Source organism: Vitis riparia, chromosome 15 (assembly GCF_004353265.1).
Source record: "Vitis riparia cultivar Riparia Gloire de Montpellier isolate 1030 chromosome 15, EGFV_Vit.rip_1.0, whole genome shotgun sequence".
NCBI lineage: Eukaryota > Viridiplantae > Streptophyta > Magnoliopsida > Vitales > Vitaceae > Vitis > Vitis riparia.
The window spans coordinates 9135796-9160263 of NC_048445.1; the positions used below are offsets into that span (position 1 = coordinate 9135796).

Sequence of the window (24468 nt, forward strand, 5' to 3'; positions counted from 1 at the left end):
GAAGATAGTTTCCTCTCTTGTGGGATCTGACAGAGCTTTTTAAGGAATTACCAGGCTGTTGGTAATCTCTTATTTCCCTATAAATGTATATTTCTGCAGAGTAAATAATATGAAAGAAAATTCTCACAATTATCTTCAGTAACACCTTCTCCTTAAAACGTCTCACCCCCCTTTTCAAGACTCTCTCTACCTCCTCCTTATCTTCAAACTCCACTAGAAAAAATGCACTTCCCAGCTTTAAGAATCTCGCACCCTTCTTCAGGTTCCACAGTCGTCCTACCCACCTTCTCAACAAGGCTAACTCCATTCCCAAAACTGTGCTCTCTCCCCACGTACCAATCAGGCAACGACCCAACTGGCCCTCCTTGTTGCATAGCTCTCTGCCCCCAAGCTGAATCCAAAACGCATCTCCAACCATACCAGCTTTCACCTTAGCCACATCCACGAAAGCCCTCGTCTCGCTTGCTCCCTTACTACCATTGCTCTTCTCACCCTCATCTTCTACAGGCGCATAAGCAGCCTTAATTTCAGCAAGAGTAATAACCCCCAGGGAGCAAAGCTTCTTAGCCAACATAGCCCAGCCCCCAATGAGCCCCTTACCTTTAAGAAAAACCACACAAAATCTCTTAGCTTCCAAATCGATGACCGAACACAGAACAAATCTCCCCGCCTCGTTCACATGCCTTTCCAACTTGAACTTTTTGCCCTCATCCTCCCAGCTCCTTACAGACCTTCCTTCTCTTTCCTCCCTACAACATTCGTTTACTCCATCTAGCAACCTCCCTAGGCTTAAGTCTCCAAAACGAATCCAAGAGGAAAAGCCTTAAATTCTTTCCACGACGATACCTCTAAGCTTCTCGTGAACTTTCTCCATCAAGACCTCAAATGACTTTGAATCCACCGCAAACCAGCAATTACTCCCTCTCATTCTTCTACGCTTACAACCCATTATTTTGTAAACTTCATCTCCCCTTATGATAAATCTCCTAGGAACAAACATGCCAACATCCCTACCTAAGACTGACAAATTGACAAATGTATCAAAGGAAAAGACTGGTTAGAGACAATGAAGAAATCAAACTCAATCCCTACCTCCTTTGGACTCGTCAATAGATGATCCTATACCACCAACAATCGCACTTAGGAAAGGTACCTCTTACTCATTATGTATCATTAAATAACCTTTCTCCTACCTATCAATGTTTTGCTCGTACCTTGTCTTTTATTTCCATCCTTAATTCTTATTAGGAAACTTTAAATCATGTTGCATAGAAGAGGGCCATGAAATAAGAGATGCATGCTCTCCTAAATAAGGGTACATGGGAGCTCTTTAATTTTCCTCGAGGAAAGGATGTTGTAGCTTGCTGCTAGGTTTTCACTATTAAATATCATCCAAATGGGACTGTAGAACAGTTGAAGGCTTAGTTGCCAAGGGGTATACTCAAACTTATGGCTTGAACTATTTTGAGACTCTTTTGTGGCTCATTTTAACTCATGATTTCTTTAGTTGTTAATTTTGAGTGAAGTCTACATCAATTAGATGTGAAGAATGCATTTGTGTATGGTAAGTTGAGTGAGGAAGTATATACAAAGTGACCACCTAGGTTTGTTACTCAAGGGAGAGTTTGCAAATTAAATAAGACTACTTATGGATTAAAGCAATCTCCTCAAACTTGGTTTGATACATTGAGTAGTACTTTTCTATCATTTGGTTTTGGAAGATGTGTTTGTGACCACTCAATATTTGGTCTCAAGAGAAACACTAGCATAGTAGTACTGATTGTATATGTAAATGATATCATTGTCTCCAGTAGTGATGTTGCAAGTATTGAAAAAGTGAAAAGTTACTTCAAAAAGACATTTTAAACAAAGGATCATAGGTTATTACTACTTTTTTGGGAATTGATGTTGCACATAATAGAGGCAAGATTGTGTTGCCCCATAGGAAGTATGCATTGGACTTGCTTAATGAAACTGGCATGTCAAAAGTAAAGCCAACCAACACTCCTACAGAGTAAAAACGTGAATCTTAATGGAGATGATAGCCTTATGTTTTCCAATAAAAGAAAATATAGGAGTCAAATAGGCAAGCTCATTTATTTGATAGTCACCAGACCTAACATTACTTTTTCCACGGTACAATGAGTCAGTTCATGGAAGCACCCAAGCAGATATTCATTGGGAAGCAGTGTGAGGAATCCTAAGGTATCTCACAAGTATTATAGGTATAGGAGTACTCTACATAAGAAGGTTTAGCTGCATAATGTTGTGCTTTTCGGATGCGAACAAGACAAAATCCTCAACTGAAAAGAGGTCCACTACAGGGTATTGTACCTTTGTTTGTGGTAACCTAAGTAAAAAGCATGATGTAGTAACTAGATCTAGTGTTGAAACATAATATAACGCTATGACACATACAATGTATGAGTTAATGTGGATTCAAAACCTATTACAAAAGCTTAGATTTTTTCTTGAAAAGGCAATGACTATGTATTGTGATAATTATGATGCTATTCACATTGCCAATAACCCAATGTTTAAATGGATTTTCATTTCATCAAAGAAAGTGATAACTCCTTACATAAGTTTGACAATCATATAAGTGATGTGCTTACTAAAGCTTTAAGGAGAAATTTCTTTTCTATTATGTGTTCCAAGCTAGTTCTGAGTAATATATATGCTCTAACTTAAGGGGGTGTTAAAAAGTTGTCAGTAGTTATTTAGTAAAAGGTAGTTTAGTTTTTTTGTTTTTCCTTTTGAAAGTTCAATGATCTAGTAAGGTAACACCTAAAGGGGTTAAAAAGTTGTTAGTAGTTATTTAGTAAAAGATAGTTTAGTCTTTTTGTTTTTCCTTTCGAAAGTTCAATAATCTAATAAGGTAACACCTAGAGGGGGGTGAACAGAAGATTTGACTCTTATTAGCCTAAAAATTGATTATTTTTAATCCAGTTAAGTCTTTTGATAATGTAGGGAAGATTAAAAACCAACCAACATACAAGACAAAAGAATTTTTACATGGAAAACCTTTAAACATTGCTTGAAGATAAATAAAAAAAAAACCACAGGGTTAAAGACTTTAAATCTACAATTCACTATATGAAAATACAATATACAATTTTACCTTGTAAACGTTATCCCTAAGACTTATTCTCTATGTTAGAAGACTAAGCCAAGAAATCAACAATTATTTTTCTCCATATATATTTGATTTCTCCTACCATATTTTTCCTTTCTTGTAAAAGCTGACCCATGATTCTTGTACCGAGAATCTGGGTAAATTCCATATAGGAACCTTAGGTAAATTTCCATGTAGGACTCTTGCAATCAGATTGCTTGATTTTAGGGAATTTTTTATAAGTAGCCTAATTTAGGAGATCTCATTCTTTGTATATATGTATTGTAAATCAGAATGAAAAGATATACGAGAGATTTTTTTCATCATGGTATTAGAGCCAGACATTTGACTCTGCCAAGATCCATAGAGGCTTCATTGCTTGGTCACATATAGCCTTCATTGTTGTAGCTTGTTCCCTCTTTTAACCAACCTTGGTTGTTGGTTCCTTAGTTCCTATTATAATTCCCTTAAGGTCATCTCTTGTTTACTCCGAAAAAGAAAAAAAAAACCAGAAACCTTGTTGTTTTTTCCCTAAAAATGTCTGAAACTAGTGAAAATACACCATCCTCTCAAACTACCCTACCCTCCTCCACACTCCAAACCTTATCACCTTTATCTACCCATCATAATCATAGCCCTACACTCCAAATCACCACCCAAAAACTCAACGGCCAGAATTTCCTACAATGGTCCCAATCAGCCAAACTTTTCATTAAACGTAAATGGAAGATGGGCTATATCACGGGTGCCAAATCAAAACCCAACTCCAATGATCCACAATATCAATTATGGGATGAGGAAAATTCCATGGTCATGTCTTGGCTACTACACTCCATGCAGCCAGAGATTAACCAAACATACTTGTTTCTCTCCACCGCAAAAGAGATTTGGGATGCCATCAGTCAAACGTATTCCAAGATTGGAATAACAACACAAGTATATGAGTTGAAGTGTCGAATTCATGCTACAAAGCAAGGAAGTTGGTCTATCATTGAATATTACAATAAATTGCAAAGCCTATGGCTGGAATTAGATCATTACCAACACATAGAAATGGTAGTTGCTAAAGACGCTACTAGATTGAAGAAGATAATGGAGCAAGAGAGAGTATTTGAATTCTTGACTAGTCTTAATCCTGAATTAAACCAAGTAACAGTACAAATACTCTTCCATCCATCCAGGAGGTTTATGCCTATGTGATTGGAGAAGAAAGTCGTCGAGTTGTGATGCTAGGAGGCTATACTCCAGAAAGTTCAGCACTAGCAACTACTGGAAATTTCAAGTTGATGGGATCCAAAGTAGAAGGAAGAAAACCAGAAAATAAAGATTCACTTTGGTGTAATTATTGTCACAAACCATGACATACACGTGAATCTTGATGGAAACTCCATGGCAAGCCTCAATTAGGAAGTAAAGGGGGAAGCAATAGAGAAGGAAAACTTGTCACAAGATCTGGACAGGTGCATCAAGCTGCCACCATTGATGTCTCTCATGAAAATATCCCTACCACTGAACCAGAACCAATTTTACTCAGCAAGGAGCATTATGAAAAGCTGAAAACGCTTCTCAACCAGCTTGATACAGGTGTTGAGATTCCCACTGCAAAAACCGCCCCATGCTCTTTCGTCCAAACAGGTAATATCAAAGCTTTAAGTGCCTCCAAGGATTGTTTATCAAGCATTTGGATCATTGATTCTGGTGCTACTGACCACATGACCAGTCACTCCAATTTTTTTTCCAATCATACAACACTTTCAGGTTGGCCAAAAGTGAAGGTTGATGATGGCACTCTTTCTTCCATAATTAATCAAGGCATGGCCTCCATCACTCCTTCTTTGACCTTACAAAATGTGTTACATGTTCCAAACTTGTCTTATAATCTATTGTCTGTCAGTAAAATCACTAAAGATTTTAATTGCTTTGTAACATTTACCCCTTCCCGTTGTGTTTTTCAGGACCAGATATCAGGGAGGATGATTGAGCACAGTGAGAGGAAAGGTGAACTCTACTACCTCAATACACAATGGAAGATTTGTGATTCCATCCCACAAGCTCTTATTACCACCAACAATAACTCAAAAGTTGATCAAATATGGCTATGGCACAAACGGTTGGGACACCCACCTTTCTTTGTCTTGGAAAAAATGTTTCCCACATTGTTTGGCAAAACTCAATCCCATGATTTTCATTGTGAGGTTTGTGAGCTTGCAAAACACCATCGTGTACCCTTTTCAATAAGAAATAAAAAAGAAACATCTCGTTTTAGTTTAATATATACTAATGTTTGGGGACCCTCTAGAATTCCAAACATTTCGAGTTCTAGATGGTTTGTTACCTTCATTGATGACTGCACTCGTACCACTTAGGTTTATCTCCTAAAATCCAAATCGGAAGTTAATTCCATTTTCCCGATATTCCACAAATTCATTTGTACCCAATTTGGCACCAAAATCCATACCTTAAGGTCAAATAATGGGAAAGAATACTTCAACCATAATCTTGTCACCTATCTCCAAAGTGAAGGTATGATGTCTCAATCTTCATGTGTAGATACCCCATAGCAAAATGGGGTAGTAGAGAAAAAAAACAGGCATCTCTAGGAAATTGCTAAGTCTTACTTTTTTAAATGAGTGTTCCAAAAACATATTGGGGGGTAGCCGTTTTAACTGCAACATTTTTAATAAATCAAATGTCTTCTTGAGTCTTAGACTTTAAATCCCTTGTTAACGTACTTTCAAAGTTTTTTCCTAACTTTAAGGGTATTGAAACATTTCCTCCAAAAATATTTGGGTGTGTATCTTTCATTCACGTTCCCAAATAATCTAGAGACAAACTTGACCAAAGAGCTCTTAGGTGCGTCTTCCTTGGATATTCTTCCAATCAAAAGGGATATAAGTGCTACCATCCACCCATAAAAAGGTCATATATCACCATGGATGTTACTTTCTTTGAAAGTCAACCATATTTCACACACACTTATCTTCAAGGGGAGATTGGAGGAATGGAAGATAAGTTGTCAAGAATTTTTCCTAGGAGTGGTGAGAATGATGTGGGCGTCCTTCCACAGCTAGTTAATGTGCCAAATGTCTCTACCTCAAACACATCAAGGTCCCTTACTGTGCAAGATATTTCAGCCCCAGAATTTTCAGATTCTGCAATTTGATGTGAAGAATGCTTTCTTACATGGCAACTTAGAAGAAGAGGTATACATGGACACTCCATCGGGATTTGGTGATATGGCTTGGAAGAACAAAGTCTGCAAGCTTAAGAAGTCTCCTTATGGACTTAAAACAATCTCCAAGAGCATGGTTTAGGAGATTTACAAAATCAATGATAAGAATGAACTACCATCAAAGCTAAGGAGACCACACATTGTTTATCAAACATAACTCCTCTCGTAAGTTGACTACCTTGATAGTTTGTGGATGACATTATTGTTACTGGAAATGACGAGGGGGAAATTCAAAGACTAAAAACTTATTTGTCTAATGAATTTGAGATCAAGGATTTAAGGAGTCTAAAATATTTCCTCGGAATTGAAGTGGCATGTTCAAAAGGAGGAATATTTATTTCCTAACAGAAATATATCCTCGATTTGCTAAGGGAGATAGGAATGCTAGGATGCAAACCAGCAGAGACTCCGATTGAGCAAAATCATAAATTAGGAGGAAAAATAGAGGATGATATGGTAGACCGTGGCCTTTATCAAAGATTGGTGGGGAAATTAATTTATTTATCTCACACTCGACCAGACGTTGCATATGCTATAGGTGTGGTAAGCCAATTCATGCATTCACCACATGAATCTCACATGGAGGCAATATATAGAACCTTTCGTTACTTAAAGTCTACACCAGGCAAGGAAATCTTATTTCAAAAGACAGGAAATATAGAATTGGAAGCTTAAAGTGATGCTGATTGGGCTGGATCAATTGTCGATAGAAGGTCAACTTCTGGATATTGTACCTTTTTGGGAGGAAATCTAGTTATATGGAGAAGTAAAAAGCAGCCGGTGGTGGCTAGATCTAGCGCAGAAGCTGAGTTTAGGGTCATGACCCAAGGGATTTGTGAACTACTCTAGATAAAGATCATTCTTACTGACCTTGGCCTCACTTTAAAAGAACCCATGAGGTTATATTGTGATAACCAAGTTATTATAAATATAGCCCATAACCCCGTTCATCATGATCAAACCAAGCATGTGGAGATAGATCGGCATTTCATCAAAGAAAAACTTGATATTGGGCTAATTTGCACTCCGTATGTCCTCTCTTCTAAACAATTGACAAATATACTAACAAAGGGCCTACCAAGTTTAACTTTTTATACGATCTTAGACAAGCTAGGAATGCAAAATATTTTTCCACCAACTTGAGGGGGAGTGTTAAAAGAATAAGCCAAGAAATTAGCAATTATTTTTCTCCATATATATTTGATTTCTCCTACCACATTATTCCTTTCTTGTAAAATCTAACCCATGATTCTTGTACCAAGAATCTAGGTAAATTCCATATAGGAATTTAGGTAAATTTCCATATAGGACTCTTGCAATCAGATTGCTTGAGTTTAGGGATTTTTTTATAAGTAGCCTAATTTAGGAGATCTCATTCTTTGTATATATGTATTGTAAATCAGAATGAAAAGATATACAACAAATTTTTTTCATCACTCTAGTACCACAATGCATTCCACATCTGCAATGCACCACCTCGTATGCTCCCAGTGGATCTAACCTTAACACCAAAGGGAATGCAAATCTCCTTCACAACATAGTAGAAGTTTGACAAACTTCTTTGAGAGCTTTGGGAACGGGAAGGCAAACTAGATTTTTCAAATCAGAGACAAAGAACCTATTTAGGCAAGGTATGTATAAGCCTAAGAACCTAGTAAACCAATTCTGGAAAAATACTCAAATTAAAACCTTTAAAAAATGCATAGACAAATCTCTAGAATTTTGGAGGATTCTATCATGAACGCTCGAGCACCTTTAGAGTGCTTGAGCACTTGAGGAAGTTTTTAAAACACTTGAAAGAGTCATTTTGCTTAGTTTTAAAAACTCAAGCCATACTATGTCATACCAATCACTAATTTGTCTTTCCTAAACCTTTCTATACTTACCTATGTCATCCCAGTTGATCAATCAACAACCTTGAGTCTTCAATTTATATATATATATCTATGTTTTGTACTCTTTTCTTGAAGAATAAGAGACTATTTTTTTTCTCTCACTCAACAATACTAATACAAGAATGTTTTGTCATAAGCAAGTGGCGCTACATCTATTGGCAACAAAATGTTCCATGAAAGGACAAGGCACAATGAAGTTAATTATTACTTTGTAAGAGAAAATAAACGAACACATTATTAGTTTCTCTTACATGAAGATGAAAATCAGTTACGAGATATTATCAAATTGAGCATTTTAGCTCAAGGGGAAATGTTAAAGAACTATTTAGGTATTAGGTAATTATTACAATTATTGCACCTATTTGTAATTTCAGAAAAATATGTTAATATGAATAAAATTACCAACTAGTTCCAGCTGTACCAGCTTTTCTTTCATTTTCTCCTTGCTCCCTCTTCCCTGTTTCTTCTCTATTCTCAATACTTTGACAACCCTAACCAGTCAAAATCACGAAAAACACATCCATAGCTCCAGATTGACAAGAACTACTTGTAATAACCAAGAACCCAATTGATAAAGTTTAACCCCAGCCCTCGTACAGCTGACTCCCCTTGTACATGTACATTTCATCAGTCAGTCATCAGGGAAGATCAGGTTCTTCTAGTTTATATCACAATGTTAAATCTTAGGTCAATGGGTATACCATACACATAGTCCTAATAGTTTCTTCAAATCAATTAAAGAGGGTAAAAAAAAACAAAGGTTTTATGATTGCCACATCAACAAGGACCTAAAATTGAAGAAGGCTTAACTGAACCAAACTTATCAATCCCATTAGCCAGGCCAAAGGATTGGCTAGGAGTTAATCCAACCAACATAAACACAAGGAGCATGCCCTTGTACAATTGTGCAAAACAAATGTCTGATCGAATAGTGAACAGTTACCAATATAATGTCACATCAACATTCTCATAAGAACCAGTAAAGGGGGTTGCCAGATGAAATTTTTCAAGGAAAGATTTAAAGCAAGTGATATTGTACCAAAGTAGATGCTTCAACAAGGATACAGCATTAACAATAGGGAAGTATTCAGCAAGAAATCATGAAAATGTATCCTTTGAGGAATTCTAATCATAGTGATCAGTAAATCACTTACCAAATTTGAGGAGTGAGAACCAACCAAGCTAAGCACATGTTCAATATCTTTGGCATGGAAGACCTTACGACAAACAGGGCAGTTTCCTGTACTCCCTTCAGTCATTCCATGCATGCCTAGTCACAAATTATCAGGATCCTAATTAAAAATATATTATTGAAGGGAACTGGAATAAGAATGGATAGGTACAATTGTTTAATAAAAGGAAAAAAATTGATAGAGGTGACACAACACATCCCATATTGCATATTCAGTGTTGATCATGCCAAATGAAGATACACGTGTAATGTGCATGTGTTCATAACATGCAGATACCACATTGCCTATTTTGTGGGGTACACTCACCTATGAAAAGAATGTTGACATCCTTTTTTGCTAAAAAAAAAAAAAGGAAGAAGAAGAAGAATGGAGTGGGAGGGGGGGATTAGCAAGAAAGGAAATCATCGTTTGATGTTAACAAAATAAGATTCAATTACTTCATGCTCAGTATGCAAATAATGAAAAAAAAATTCTTCATTTATAGGAAACAGAAAATATTATTACAAGGAAAATAAGTAACAAGCAATTATGTGAGCTCCTACAGACAAAGAAAACAAAAGGAAAAAAAAAGAAAAAGGAGAAAAACCAAAACAAGGCCCATAACTCCAAACACCCCACATATAACGACTCTAGTACAAACAACCCTCAGCATGCACTTTGGTGAAGAAAATGCTGAAAGTACTTATAGGAGGCTCTCCTCTTAGTAAATCCATTCGATTTTTTTAAGAAAATAAATAAGTAAATAAATAAGAGTTGATATATTATGTGCTAAGAATCACAATGGCATTGAACACATACGTGGAAGATTGGTAGTATTGTTTGAAGCTTGCAATGGTAGCATAGTAATGGTACTACTGATTACCAGAGGTTAGCTAGATTGCTGATTGATTAGCAGGTTCTCTTTATTTAACCGAGCAATTTGTTTGGAACAAATATGCCCTTGTTATCTCTTCCATAGACACAACAAGGAAGTGATTAGAATGTTACATGGACTGGCCCAATGGACTTAGAGAGATCAAAGACACTATTGTCCAGATGGACTATGAGAAGGCTCCAGCTGCTAATGGGTTTTCCATGGCCTTTTCTCAAAACTGTTGATTCAGGAATAAGACCTATCAACCTAGTTACTAACCTCTATAATGCTATTGCAAAAGTCCTCTAGATTTATTTTAAAGAGTTCCCTCAATGAAATGATCTCTCTCGGTCATAGGGCCTTGCTTGAGGATACACCAATTCTTGACATGGTTCTGGTTGCCAATGAGACTCTAGATGAAAAGTTTTGTTGTAAAGAAGCAAAAATAAAAAAAGGTTGTTTTCAAAGGGGATTTTGATCAGTCCTACAATCATTTTGATTGCAACGTTGCAGAATCATATCTTGAGCAGGAAAAGCTACTAGATGCATATGCAATAGGTGGATTAGAAGTTGTTTGTCCTTAGCATGCACAGTTATCATTATTATGAAAGGAGGAGGCTTTAATGCTTTCAAAAGGATTAAGCAAGGAGATCTCTATCCCCTTTCTTAATCCCATTGGTAGTAGACATCATGAAGTAGAGCATGCATGCCAAACATGCGCCTTTAGACTTATTATAGAGACAAGCATGCATATTTATCTTTTAGTTAAGATTTTTAGGTATGTTTTCATTTATCAAATTATGAAGATTTTTTTAGGATTGAATGTTTCAAGCTTATAAAGTTGTTAGGATTCACTTTGAAACTTTAATTGATTCATTTTATCCAAAAGTCCTCTGCATTGCCAATATAAAGGCCACTCTCAGTGAAAAATAATAGATTAGATTTTCTAACCCAATTCTAACTTTTTCTTTTCTTTTCCTATTTTGCTTATCCCACATTAGTTTGGTTCAAAATCAAGTCATGGGTTTTGAGTCATTGAAGCATCATATTGGGGGAAATGATGCTCAAGAAATGAACCATGGGATGGCTATGTTCATTCGTGATCCGGATTGTTTTTGCTCTTGGGTTAATGTCCACCCTTGAGATTGTGTTTGCCTATAGAATTCTTTTAGCCTAAGATTTGATTTGACCTCAAATGCCTAACTTGATTTATTCACGACCACCGGGATTGTGTTTGCCTTTAGAATTCTTTTAGCCCTAGGATTTGGCATGACCTCAAATGCCTTAAAAGAGGTTTAACTTGACTTATTTGCAGCCAATTGGTTTCTAGATAAAATGAATAAAACTTTGTGCCTAAAAAGTGCTATTAGAGTATTCTGATCCAAAGAAAATTCAAATACCCAATTTTAATTTCAAGTTTCTTTCTACTTACCAAACCCAATTTTCTTCTAGCTTATTCACTAGACTTTCAAACTCATTGCACCAGTTACCAAATATTAATCTTCTGGTTTAGATTGGGTTTTTGAAAAAAAAAAAAAAAAAGTTGAAGAAGGAGAAGAAGCTAATTGCAGTAAAAGTTGAGGAGGAGGAGACTACTAAGACAAATCACAGACTTGAATTTCCTCTGGTTCAATTTTTAATTGAGGCAACTTCCAACCTCCCCACTGTTCCAGCTAGTATTTCTACAAGTATAGTTAAAACTTTGTTAATTCCTACCCTATCATTTCTACCAAGATACACAGGGCAGATCAAGGAAATAATTGATGATGCAGTCATTGGTTTCTCTTGTGGTGGTGGTTATCATTGATTTTTTTTTTTTTTTTTTTTTTTTTTTTTTTTTTTTTTTGTGATAGGCTAATTTTCATTGATATCTTGTCAAATGGCATCCAGATACCAATGTGAGTTGATATGCTTAGTTAGGAGCATCATCCAACATAGTGGATTTATCAAAGGCGTAGCAATAGGGCATTCATCTTTTAGTTAGGACTTTTAATTATGTTTTTCATTCATTAAAATTATCCAGTTTTTTCTTCTAATATTACCACATTTTAAGATCATCAAGTTGTTAGGATTTCTTTTAAAATTTTAGTTTATTTATTTCATCCAAATGCGCTCTAGGTTGTCTACATAAAAGCCATTCTTGGTGAATAATATACAAATTGGAAGATTCATTAAATTCACTGGTTGTTGCCTACTTCTGCTCCTATGTTTCCTCTCTCCATTCTGTAACCAAGTTCTATTAATCACCAGTTTAAAATCCCAACTGATGCACCAATAACCTCCTACAACACCCTAATGGCCCTCAACTCCTAAACTCACTGCTCTCCACCTCCTCAATCAGACCATACACCCATGAAAAGACCCACAAAACACTTCCTCATAATTCTTAAATAGACAAGAAATTGAAAAAGTTTGCACCTCCAACTCAACACTCCAAAGGTCTTAAGAGTCCCAAAACACAACCAAACCTCTAACAACCCACAACATTAATGGCTCCTACTCCATGCCCCTCAAAAATAAATAAATTAATTAATGGCTCCTAGTCCAAAAAAAATAGCCTAACCCCTAGCTTCTAACCACCTTAATAGACATGACACCCATCTTATTCTTTTGTAAACATGTTAGATTTACATTCTAAGAGCGTAATAACGATTTAACAAATTTGAATCATTAGACCATACGTTCCAAAACAAAATCCTATGCTTCATTGCTTAAGAGTAGTGATAACAAATCGACCACAAAAGACTTCCCACTTTCCACCACTTCTATCATAATTCACCACAAAAAAAAAAAAAAACTTCTAAAGCTCTTTATATTTGCTTGAACTAGTTCCTTCCTACACTTACTTTTTGAGCTTGTAGAACCTTGTTGACTTATTTGTGGTTCAATACCCATTAGAATCATTGTTGCCCTTGGAAAGCTATTTCTCAAATTTTCGAGGTTTTTTCTAATTTCACTCAATCCTTAGTGGGAGATGACTTTGTTTTTAGGAGGATATCTAGTTAGGTGGTCAACCTCTCAAGTATCAATTTTCAAATCTTTTCAAAGTTATAAGGTCTAAAAATGTGTTCGTTCCCCCAACTAAAGACCAATCTTCTAAATTTTCATCTTAGATTTTTAATTTTTGTCAAAACTTTTCTAATCTAGAGCTAGAGGATCTTTCTAGCCTCTTCTCCTCCTTGCAACATTTGTGCATATCACCCTCCTCTACGTCTGGAAGGGTTTGATCTTTGACTCCCTCTGGTCTTCTCTCGATGAGCTCTCTCTTTACCGTTCTCTCAGTTTTGCCTACCTCTCCTATCTTAACCCCTTTTGCTCTCGCCAAGTTAATCTACAACTCAAAAGCTCTACCAAAAGTAAAAGCCTTTGCTTGGTTTGTGGCTAATAAGGACAACACCAGTGACTTGCTTTAATCAAGGAGGCCCTACAAAGCTCTTGGCCAAGATCAATGTATAATGTGTTTGAAAAGTAGTAAATTAGTTTATCGTCTTTTTCTCCATTGTCCCACTATAATACAGTTGTGGTATATATTGTTCAGCATAGCCAATCTCAAATGGGTTCCTCTTAGCAGCATAGTGGAGAAGTTGGGAATCTCCTTTGAAGGCTTAGCAACCTACCTAGAGGGAAGATTCTTTACCATGTTGTAGAAGTCTCCTTGTATAGTCAAGTATAGCCATATTTTGATCAGTTTTTTTGTAATTGTGGGGAGGACTCCTCATCCTTCTCATATATTTTTTTTCCATAATTAATACATCTTTTGTTTCTAATAAAAAAACATATATTCATGCAAACCTAAATCTGATTCTTTCATTCATGAATCATAATTTGATCTTGATGAGCTAATAGCTTTCAAAGAAGTTGTTTGGTCTAGTACTCAACATCCTATTTCTAATTTTGTTTTGTACCATATAAGTAATTTGTCTTTCAAGGCCTTTGAAAGCAATCTTTCTGGTGTGAACACTCCTAGAGTCACACAGGAAGCTCTAGTAAATCCAAAATAGAAAGAAGTTGTTCAAGAGGAAATGAGGGCCTTACACAAGAATGATACATGGGCTATAAATGGCTATCCACAATAAAGTTTAAAGTTGATAGGATAATTCATAGATACAACTTGTAGCCAAAGGCCTATGATATTGACTATTAAGAGACTTGTGCACTAGTTGTTAAGATGAACACAATCTGAGTTCCTTTATCACTTGTGAATTTAGAGTGATAAAATCTACATCAATTAGATGTAAAGAATGTGTTCCTCTACAGTGATCTAGAGGAGGAGATGTACATGAAATTACCTTCAGGCTTTGAAGAAACCCTTGGAAGGAAGAAGGATTGTAAGTTATATTACTAGTGAAACATAGAGACATCATCATAACCACCCTATGAGATGGAAACAGGATCACTTAAATTCTAAAACATCTTTATCCTAAACAAGGATGTAAGTGAACATATGTAAGGCTTACTTAAGTACAAACACTAAATAGAAAAGAAAAAAAAAGTTAAATAAAAATAAAGAAAAATATGATAATAAATAAAAATAATAACAACAATGACAACAACAATAACAACAACTAAAACATCTTTCTCTTAAGCAAGTATGAAGAGAAACATATGGACTTACTCAAATACTATTTATAGCCTACAAAACAAATAAATAATAATGAATGAAAAATAACAATATGATAATTAATAAAAGTAATAAATAAAGAAACAAAAGAATCATCACTTCTATGGGGGAAAATTTTGAGTAACCAAGTACTCCTCAGTACAAACTTTTCATGATATTGAAAAGCCACACACACCCAGCTATGTAAACAAACCTCGTTGCTGTTCTATCTCGTTTGAAGGTTGTACAATTGCGCTAGATGAGTTATCAGGGTCCATCTCTTCTTGAGTTTGAAGCCAATTCCACCACCTTATAATGCATTCACTGAAAAATCCAACCAAAAAAATTGAACAAAGACATTCAGAGAAGCAAAAGTTTGTACCCCTTACCAGAAAAAATTAAGAAAATGGGAGAACCAAATTTTACCTGTGAAAACAATGAAAACAAGACATCAACTTCATAAATGGCAGAATATTATTTTGCTTATGTTCTGGAAACAAAGGATATAAACATAATGGACAATTTCCATCTGGGTGATTAATTGTAGACAGCCTCTCCACCGCTTCCTAGTAATATATTTAAAACAGTCAATATATTGCTAAAATTTGGAATTCAATATACAGGAGTATTTATTGCAATTTTTGGAACTTTAATATCATAACGGGTGTAAACACTCGACACCAATCATTTGAGGCAATGCATCCACTTAAAATCCAATACAAATTGGAGGAACCCTTTTCCTGGAATGTACTAGACCAATTGATTGAAAATGCATTGTCAAACACAATGAGATTTAACCATGCAAAGAAGAAGTACATGAATAATTCCAAGCATGATTCAGCTAACAAAACTGCGTAAAAATTAACAAGACTGTGGAACAAACTGACAAATAAAATTCCAGAATTTCCATGCACATGATATACCCACTCAATCTTATGGAAATGGTACTTCTAAACACCTATGCAGAGGTTTATTTGGCTTCAAGGGTACTATCATGGATAGAGACAAACTAAAGCATCAGTTTTTCACCTGGGAGAAAGCAAAGCTAAGGATATTCAGAATTTCAATACTCTTTAGGGACCAGATAGCCCTAGGTTGTGGTCGCCAGATTCTGGATGTGTTTTGGTTGCTAATGGATTAATAGTTGAAAAATTACACTAAGAGAAGAGAGGGTTTTTCAAGATCAATATTGAAAAGCCTACACTAATATCCTGCAGGGATTTTTGGACTAAGCCCTTCATAGAAAAAAAAGATTCTAGGCTTCTAGTCCATGGTCATATTTTCTGTTGAAAGAAAAATAACTTAATTTAATCTCTCGCTCTGACACCAAATTGAATATCTAATTATCTCAATTATAAAACTTGATCCAGATGAGATGCCAATTCAATTACTCCATTTTATTCTCAACAAGCCTGATTATACCAGATTATGTGATCACTGTTAATATAAGTACTAAGATGAATCTAAACCAAACAAACAACCATATGACTATGGCAATTTGCATAGGAAACCTCAAATTAAGATTAAAAAAGCCAGGCAGCTATCACAGCAAGGAAAATCCACAACAATCAATGATCAAATTACACTAGTTGACTTACTGAATCTGAGTTTGAAGACGAATTACTGATAATTACTCTTTGTGCAATCTACTCAATGTGATTGATCATGACCCATGGATATTCGATGTCTCATCAAACTGATCCAGAGTCGCACTAAATCTGAAACCTCTCACCTCAATGTTGATTTTGCATCAACAGCTTCACTGAACTCTTTTCGGATATCAATTGCAAACTCCCTCCAGAATTCACCACAATAGGAAGAACTCAGATCAAAGATCACAATCCTCTTGCAATTCAATCTTCAGAGAAGTCCACTCAATTAAACACAATAATCATGGATTGATTCTTTAAAAATCTTGGGAAAACTTTCAGATTGAACACTCACAAATCCACAAGATCTGGAATTGAAAACCCTCAAAACAGAGGTGGAAAATCTGAATCTCTCTAAAAGCAATCTCTCACTAAACTGGTTCTCTCCTCCAATTATCACAAATGAGATTGTCACCTATTTATAGGTGAATGAAGTTGGCCCTCACTCAAATAAGCAAGAAATATGAAAACACCACCAACCATTCAAAACAGAACACAAAGCTGGTTTAAACCACACCTCTGCCCATAGTTGCGCTAGTAGCACCACCTCTATTGCACTGGTAGCACAGAAAGCACCAGAAATATACCTTAAAAACACCCCATTGCAGCCGCACTAGCACCGCAACTTAAACCAGAAACATAACTTTACTGGGTCTCGATTCGGTTAGTGGCACACCCACACACACTGGTAAAACCAGATGAACTTCAATACATATTCATTATGCCTAAGGCTGCACTGTTAGCAATATATACTGCATAGCAGCAGAGTACAATGATAAAAACATCTCCATGGCCTTATACTGGTAGCACGAAGACCGTTCTTTGGTAGCAAGCATCTCTCCAGAAGACCACCCTACCTAACATTGTACTTGTAGCAAACCAGCAAGTTCACTAGAAGTGAAGTTGACATTGGAGGTTCACTCCTCTTTTCTCCACTGTGCTGGTAGTGCACCATAACATGGCTAGACCCAGAGCTTAACAATTAAGTGTTTCTTCAACACTTGGACAATAGATTTCAACCCAAAACTAATCAAATGGATTTAGACTACCTCAGGACGCTATCAACACACTCTCTAAGGTCTCAACAAGTCACTCTAAAGCAACCCAATATTGTGTAATCCTTTGCCAAAATTTTCTCCCATTTACCTTCAGCATCAATGCAATGAGGTTGACTTCAACCAATCTTGACCAAGTTTGGTCTACATGTGATGATATGACCATGGTTGATCTTGAGGACTCGTAGTGGTAAAATTCTATTGTTCAACTTAAACTGAAAATGAATGTTGTCATCATGAAATTGCCAACATATGATTTTGCATTTGCATCCATTATTATTAAAAGGATAACAAGGGATTGGGTTAAGGCTTTGTTTTGTCAGACGGGCTTTTAGAGGCTTACAAAGGGAAAACTCTGACTCCTTTACTATTAATGATGGTGATGGATGTCTTCAGTAGGATGCTTTATAGGGCTAAAGATCAAGGACTCACAAGTGGCTTTTAGATGAGGGAATCCGTTAAGAATGTGTATAGAGTAATGTGAAAGAATTAATGTTTTGTTCTTATTATCAATAATATCCAGATTAAATCAAAGAATATATGAGCTTTTAAATTGAAGGGTTAACCTATGCACCCAAGTCCAAGAAACAATTTTTCACGAATTCCAGTCTTCAAGACCTCACAGTGCTCCATGAACTCACTCTCATAATTCACCTTCAAGCAGATCTAACAGAAATCAGGAACTCCACTAAATTCAATGACTCATCACAAGTCAATAACTAAAGAAAGAAAAGAAACAAGGAAACATAAGAGGAACTTTTTGAGGTTTTCAAACTCAATGGCAAATCTAGCCCATGAAAGTATGATTTTGAAAACAAGAAATCTCCAAATATTAATGCAAGAGCTTACATGTCAAAAACAAATTGCATGTTTTTTCTTTTCTTAATTAATAGAGAAAAGAACTAGAAGAAGGCTAGAACTATAACAGATAAGAGTTTAAGTCAAATTAGGAGACATCCTATTTTGTGATCAGATTGAAAGTGTCCTTCGATTAAAATCCTCTCTGATCAATAGGTGAATTTCTTCTTTTTTTTCTTATCAAAAACAAAATATGTATTATATTAATAAATAATAAAGGTACAAGAGAAGGATGAGGGGTCCTTCCCTCAAAATACAAATTCTGATCAAAGTAAGACCATACGCCCCATTATACAAAAACTATATACAAGGCAACCCCCAACTATCTCAAACTTTTGAGTCACAAACCGAAAGCTAGTTGAGTTGAACAACACTAAGTGGAACTCCCCTAAAAGCAACAATACAAAATGCCCAAAGAGAGGAATAGAAGTGAAGCAAATCCCATAACATCCCTTCCGATCTCCCGTTATCCTAAAAAATCCTAGTGTTTCTCTCTTGTCACACAATCCACAAGAAAGTGAGGCAAGCAATTTGCCACAGAATCTTGCCTCTTATGAAATTCCCCAAACCTCTAAAAAAAGTAATCATCATGTCTCCAATACTCCTTGGTGGAACCCAATCCATCCTTGCTAGATTGAAGAGCTTGTGCCATAGCCCTAGAGTTAAAGGGCAATGTAGAGAAAGGTAATTGATCGATTCTCCATTTCCTTCACAAAAAATGCACTGTTGAATATAATGTATTTATAGTGTACAATCTTTCTTTCCTTTCTTAATACAGGTCACATATATGGTAGTTAGTTCAACCTAGCCTTGTATATTATTTTTCTATTGTAAGAAGTTAATCATATGAATGAGAATTAAGGTTTTCTCTCTCTCTCTTTCAACATGGTATCAGAGCCAAGGGAGAAAACTTTATTCTTTCTGGTTTACCCGTGTAATTAATTCCGGGAATCCGTCCAATGACCGTGTTTCATTCCGGTCACCTTTTCCATCTCCCACAACTTTCCGATCAGTCATATCGTGGTCAGAAAACCCTCATCACCGTCAATATTTTTCCAGCGATATTTTCTGGAGACTTTTCCAGCGACTTTTTTTTTCCGACAATATTTTCTGACACCGACCACGTCATCAGGAGCACAAAGAGGAGATCTGCAACTTTTCTCAAAGCACTGGAGCCAAAAACCGATCCACACGCCATTTTTTCTCCGGCGGCTTGAATCCCACGCGCCGACGCGTGAGGGCGCGTGGGCCACTTTCTGGTGTTGAGCTTCTACCAGCAGGCTCGTCCGGCGCCGTCTTGCACTTCTAAGCCTTTGTCAGTCCTCTCCGAACCCTGCTTCTCCATTTTTTTTTGGCATTTCAGCCTCCGCGGGTCTTCTTTTAGCCTCCGACAGCAGCTCCCTTCCTTGGCCGAGACCTGTGTGTGCCTTGGGAAAGCCTCTTCTTCATCTCCAGTCACTTTTCTCCTTTGTTTGGGTCCCGACATACCAGGTTCTTCTTCCACAGCTGTGATCCGACCTCTCTTTAGGGCTCTCTTCGATCCAAACGTGATTCAATCTCAGGTGAAGTGGATATGGCTACTAAAAATCCTATTTTTACATCCGTCATCTCTGGATCTCCTATTATCACATCAGAAAAATTGATTGGTAGTGAGAATTATCTCTCCTGGTCACCGTCCGTGGAACTCTGGTTTATGGGACAAGGTTATGAGAATCATCTTGTTACACTTGAGGATGTTATACCTGATATTGACAAAGTGCAATGGAAGAAAATCGATACACAATTATGCAACGTATTATGGCAATCTGTTGATCCCAAAATTTTACATCATCTTCATGCCTACAAAACCTGCTTTAAATTTTGGACTCAGGCTAAAAGATTATACACGAATGATATTAACTTTGATGCTCTTCACTAATGGTGCTGAAGCTCAACAAATACAGACTAACAAGTTATTTATGGTGTTAACCCTCATTGGCCTCCGTCCAGATCTTGAGTCTGTCCGAGATCAAATTCTTGCTAGTCCATCAATACCATCATTGGATGATGTGTTCGCTCGTCTCTTACGCCTCTCCTCTACTCAGACCTTGTCGACTAATGGTCCTTCAGATTCATCTGTGTTAGCCTCTCATCTCGAGGAGGACGTAGTGGCAATCGGGGTCGAGGACAACGTCCTCAGTGCACCTATTGTAATAAGCTTGGTCACACTCGAGATCGTTGCTATCAGTTACATGGACGGCCTCCTCGCACTACCCGCATTGCTCAATCATCTGATCCTCTACTATCTCGACCTGACTCCACTGCGAGCTCCACATCTCAGAGTATCACCCTTACTGGTAATGATTATGATGCCTATCTCCAATATCAAGCAGCCACATCAGCTTCTGTTGCTTTTGTTGCCCAGACCGGTAATGTCTCTGTCTGCTTTACTCAGTCTCCTTCTCTTGGCCTGTGGATTCTAGATTCTGGAGCATCTAATCATATCTCTGGTAATAAACACCTTTTCTCTTCTATTACTACTACCTCTACCTTACCTACTGTTACTTTAGCTAATGGTTCCCAAACTATGGCTAAAGGTATTGGTTTGGCTCATCCTCTCCCTTCCCTACCTCTCCATTCTGTCCTTTATGCCCCTGAGTGTCCTTTTAATCTTATTTCCATCAGCAAAATAACTCGCACTCTTAACTGTTCTATCACTTTTTTTGATAAATCTGTGATCTTGCAGGACTGGAGTACGGGGAAGACGATTGGCATACGGCATGAGTCTCAAGGCCTCTATCACCTCACATCACCTTCATCTTCTGCAGCTTGCATTTCCACCGATGTTCTTCTTCTCATTCACAGTCATCTGGGTCATCCTAGTCTCTCCAAGTTCCAGAAGATGGTCCTTCGTTTTACCACTTTGTCGTCGCTTGCGTGTGAGTCGTGTCAGCTTGGGAAACATACTCGTGTCTCGTTTCCAAAGCGTTTGAATAATCGGGCAAAGTCTCCTTTTGAACTTGTTCACACTGATGTTTGGGGTCCGTGTCGGACCGCGTCTACTTTAGGATTTCAATATTTTGTCACTTTCATTGTCACTACGTAACACTCGAAAAGAAACATTGAATTGTGTTTGGATTTCAGCATAAAATTTATGGAAAATAGAGAATAACTCAGCTCGATTTTTCATTAAAAATAACCAAGTACATCTTATGCCCTCATCTATATTACATGATCAAATCCCTCATTCCCTCCTTTTTCCTACCCAACCTCTTTATTTCCTTTCTCTTCGTGTCTTTGGTTGTACTTGTTTTGTTCATACTCTCACACCTGGACAGGACAAGCTCTCCGCCAAGGCTACGAAATGCATCTTCTTGGGATACTCTCGACTTCAGAAGGGTTATCGTTGTTATTCCCCTGACACTCATCGTTATTTTCTTTCCGTTGATGTCACCTTCTTTGAGGACTCTCCATTCTTCTCATCCTCTGAATCTCTTCCCATTTCTGAAGTATTGCCACTTCCCTATATATCCCCCCCCTTCAGATGCACTGTCTCGTCCTCTTCAAGTTTATCATCGTCGACATCATGTTGTTGCTCCTCTTCTCTCTTCAGCTAAGGTACCTGATGACTCACCTCCTGTCCCACCTATTTCTCCTACCCTGGCCCTGTCATCTACTGACCATTTGCCTATTGCTCTTCGGAAAGGTAATCGATCTACTTGTAATCCTCATCCTATTTATAATTTTTTGAGCCACCATCGATTATCTTCATTATATTCTACCTTTGTCTCTACTTTATCCTCTGTTTCTCTTCCTAAGAGCACTAGTGCGGCACTTTCTCATCCTGGGTGGCGACAGGCAATGGTTGATGAAATGGCTGTTCTGCACTCCAATGGCACATGGGATCTTGTTTCTTTACCTCCTGGTAAATCTACAGTTGGATGTCGTTGGGTCTACACTGTTAAAGTTGGTCCTGATGGTCAGGTTGATCGCCTTAAGGCCCGCTTGGTTGCTAAAGGTTATACTCAGATTTATGGTTGTGAGTATGGTGACACCTTCTCTCCTGTTGCCAAGATTGCTTCTGTTCGCTTATTTCTCTCCATGGCAGCTATGTGTCATTGGCCTCTTTATTAGTTGGATATTAAGAATGCTTTCCTTCATGGTGAACTTCTCGAGGAAGTGTATATGGAGCAACCACCTGGTTTTGTTGCTCAGGGGGAGTCTGGTTTAGTGTGTAAGTTACGCCGCTCTCTATATGGCTTGAAACAGTCTCCTCGGGCATGGTTTGGGCGTTTTAGTTCAGTTGTTCAAAAGTTTGGAATGCTTTGGAGTGAAGCAGATCATTCAGTTTTCTATCATCATAACTCTTCGAGCCAGTGCATCTATTTGGTAGTTTATGTGGATGACATTGTCATTACAGGCAGTGATCAGGAGGGTATCCAAAGACTAAAGCAACACTTTTTCAACCACTTTCAATCCAAAGACTTGGGCAAACTCAAGTACTTTCTGGGACTTGAAATAGCTCAATCCAGTTCAGGTGTGGTTATGTCACAAAGGAAGCATGCCTTAGACATCTTGGAAGAAACAGGTATGTTAGAATGTAAACCTGTTGACACTCCTATGGATCCAAATGTCAAACTTGTACCAAGACAGGGGGAGCCTCTAAGAGATCTTGGGAGATATCGACGACTTGTAGGCAAATTGAACTACCTCACTCAGCCAGACATCTCTTTTCTTGTGAGTGTGGTTAGTCAATTTCTACAGTCACCATGTGACAACCATTGGGATGTTGTGATCCGCATTCTTCTATATATTAAAGGAACACCAAGCCAAGGTATATTGTATGAAGACAAGGGTCATACCCAAATTGTTGGTTACATAGATGCAGACTGGGTTGGTTCACCCTCAGATAGGCGTTCCACCTCAGGGTATTGTGTTTTTATTGAAGGTAACTTAATATCCTGGAAGAGTAAGAAACAAGATGTAGTGGCCAAATCAAGCGTTGAAGCTGAGTATCGAGCTATGGCTTTGGCAACATGTGAACTCATATGGTTGAGGCAACTCCTTCAGGAATTGAGATTTGGAAAAGATGAACAGATAAAGCTAGTCTATGACAATCAGGCCGCATTACATATTGCATCCAATCTAGTCTTTCATGAAAGGACCAAACATATTGAAGTTGACTGTCACTTCATTAGAAAGAAGATCGCATCAGGGTGTGTTGCTACAAGTTTTGTTAATTCAAATGATCAACTAGCAAACATCTTCACTAAATCTCTCAGAGGTCCTAGGATTAAATACATTTGTAACAAGCTTGGTGCATATGACATATATGCTCCAGCTTAAGGGGAAATGTTGAATATAATGTATTTATAGTGTACAATCTTTCTTTCCTTTCTTAATATAGGTCACATATATGGTAGTTAGTTCAACCTAGCCTTATATATATATTTCTCTATTGTAAGAAGTTAATCATATGAATGAGAATTAAGGGATTTGTAAGGTCTTCTCAATTGTAGCATGTTATTGGTGTTTACCTTCCTATGTGCTACCAACCAAGCAAAGGCCTTAACCTTTGAAGGGGCTTTTGATTTCCATAGAAACTTGGCCGAAAGGAACAAAATAGGTTTTGAAAAATTAGACAAGGCTAAGAAAAAAAATTTTACTATAAATAAGCCTGAGGAGGATAAAGACCAAATTTTTGAATCTACAATAGGAGACAAATGCAGTAAACTAAGGGAAGACATGAGTCTCTCAAGAAGTTCAATTTCCATATCATGAAGATCACGATGAAAGTTAAAATTCCAAAATAGAGGATAGGAATTACCAAGGACAACTGAGACAGTGAGGTCTTTCACTAAGATAACTCTATAAAGACCTAGGAATTGTGAGCACAATGGTTGGTCACCCCACCTTAGATCTTCCCAAAATCGGATTCTCTACCCGTTTCCCACCACAAGACAGATATATGGTGCGAAGTCCTAAAAAACTTTTGCAATGGCCTTCCAAGGATATTTGTATGACCATCTAATCACCATG

At 37.1% G+C, this 24468-nt stretch overlaps 1 protein-coding gene across 1 annotated transcript in view; it reads right to left on the minus strand.

The window, feature by feature from the left end:
* Positions 1 to 24468, minus strand: part of LOC117932089 — a 78869-nt gene that overhangs the window by 19817 nt on the left and 34584 nt on the right. The window contains exons 4-6 of the mRNA XM_034853127.1: positions 15315 to 15454; positions 15103 to 15212; positions 9397 to 9512 (exon numbers count right to left, since the gene is read on the minus strand). Coding sequence (XP_034709018.1) covers positions 9397 to 9512; positions 15103 to 15212; positions 15315 to 15454 — 366 coding nt within the window. The remainder of the gene's footprint in view (positions 1 to 9396; positions 9513 to 15102; positions 15213 to 15314; positions 15455 to 24468) is intronic.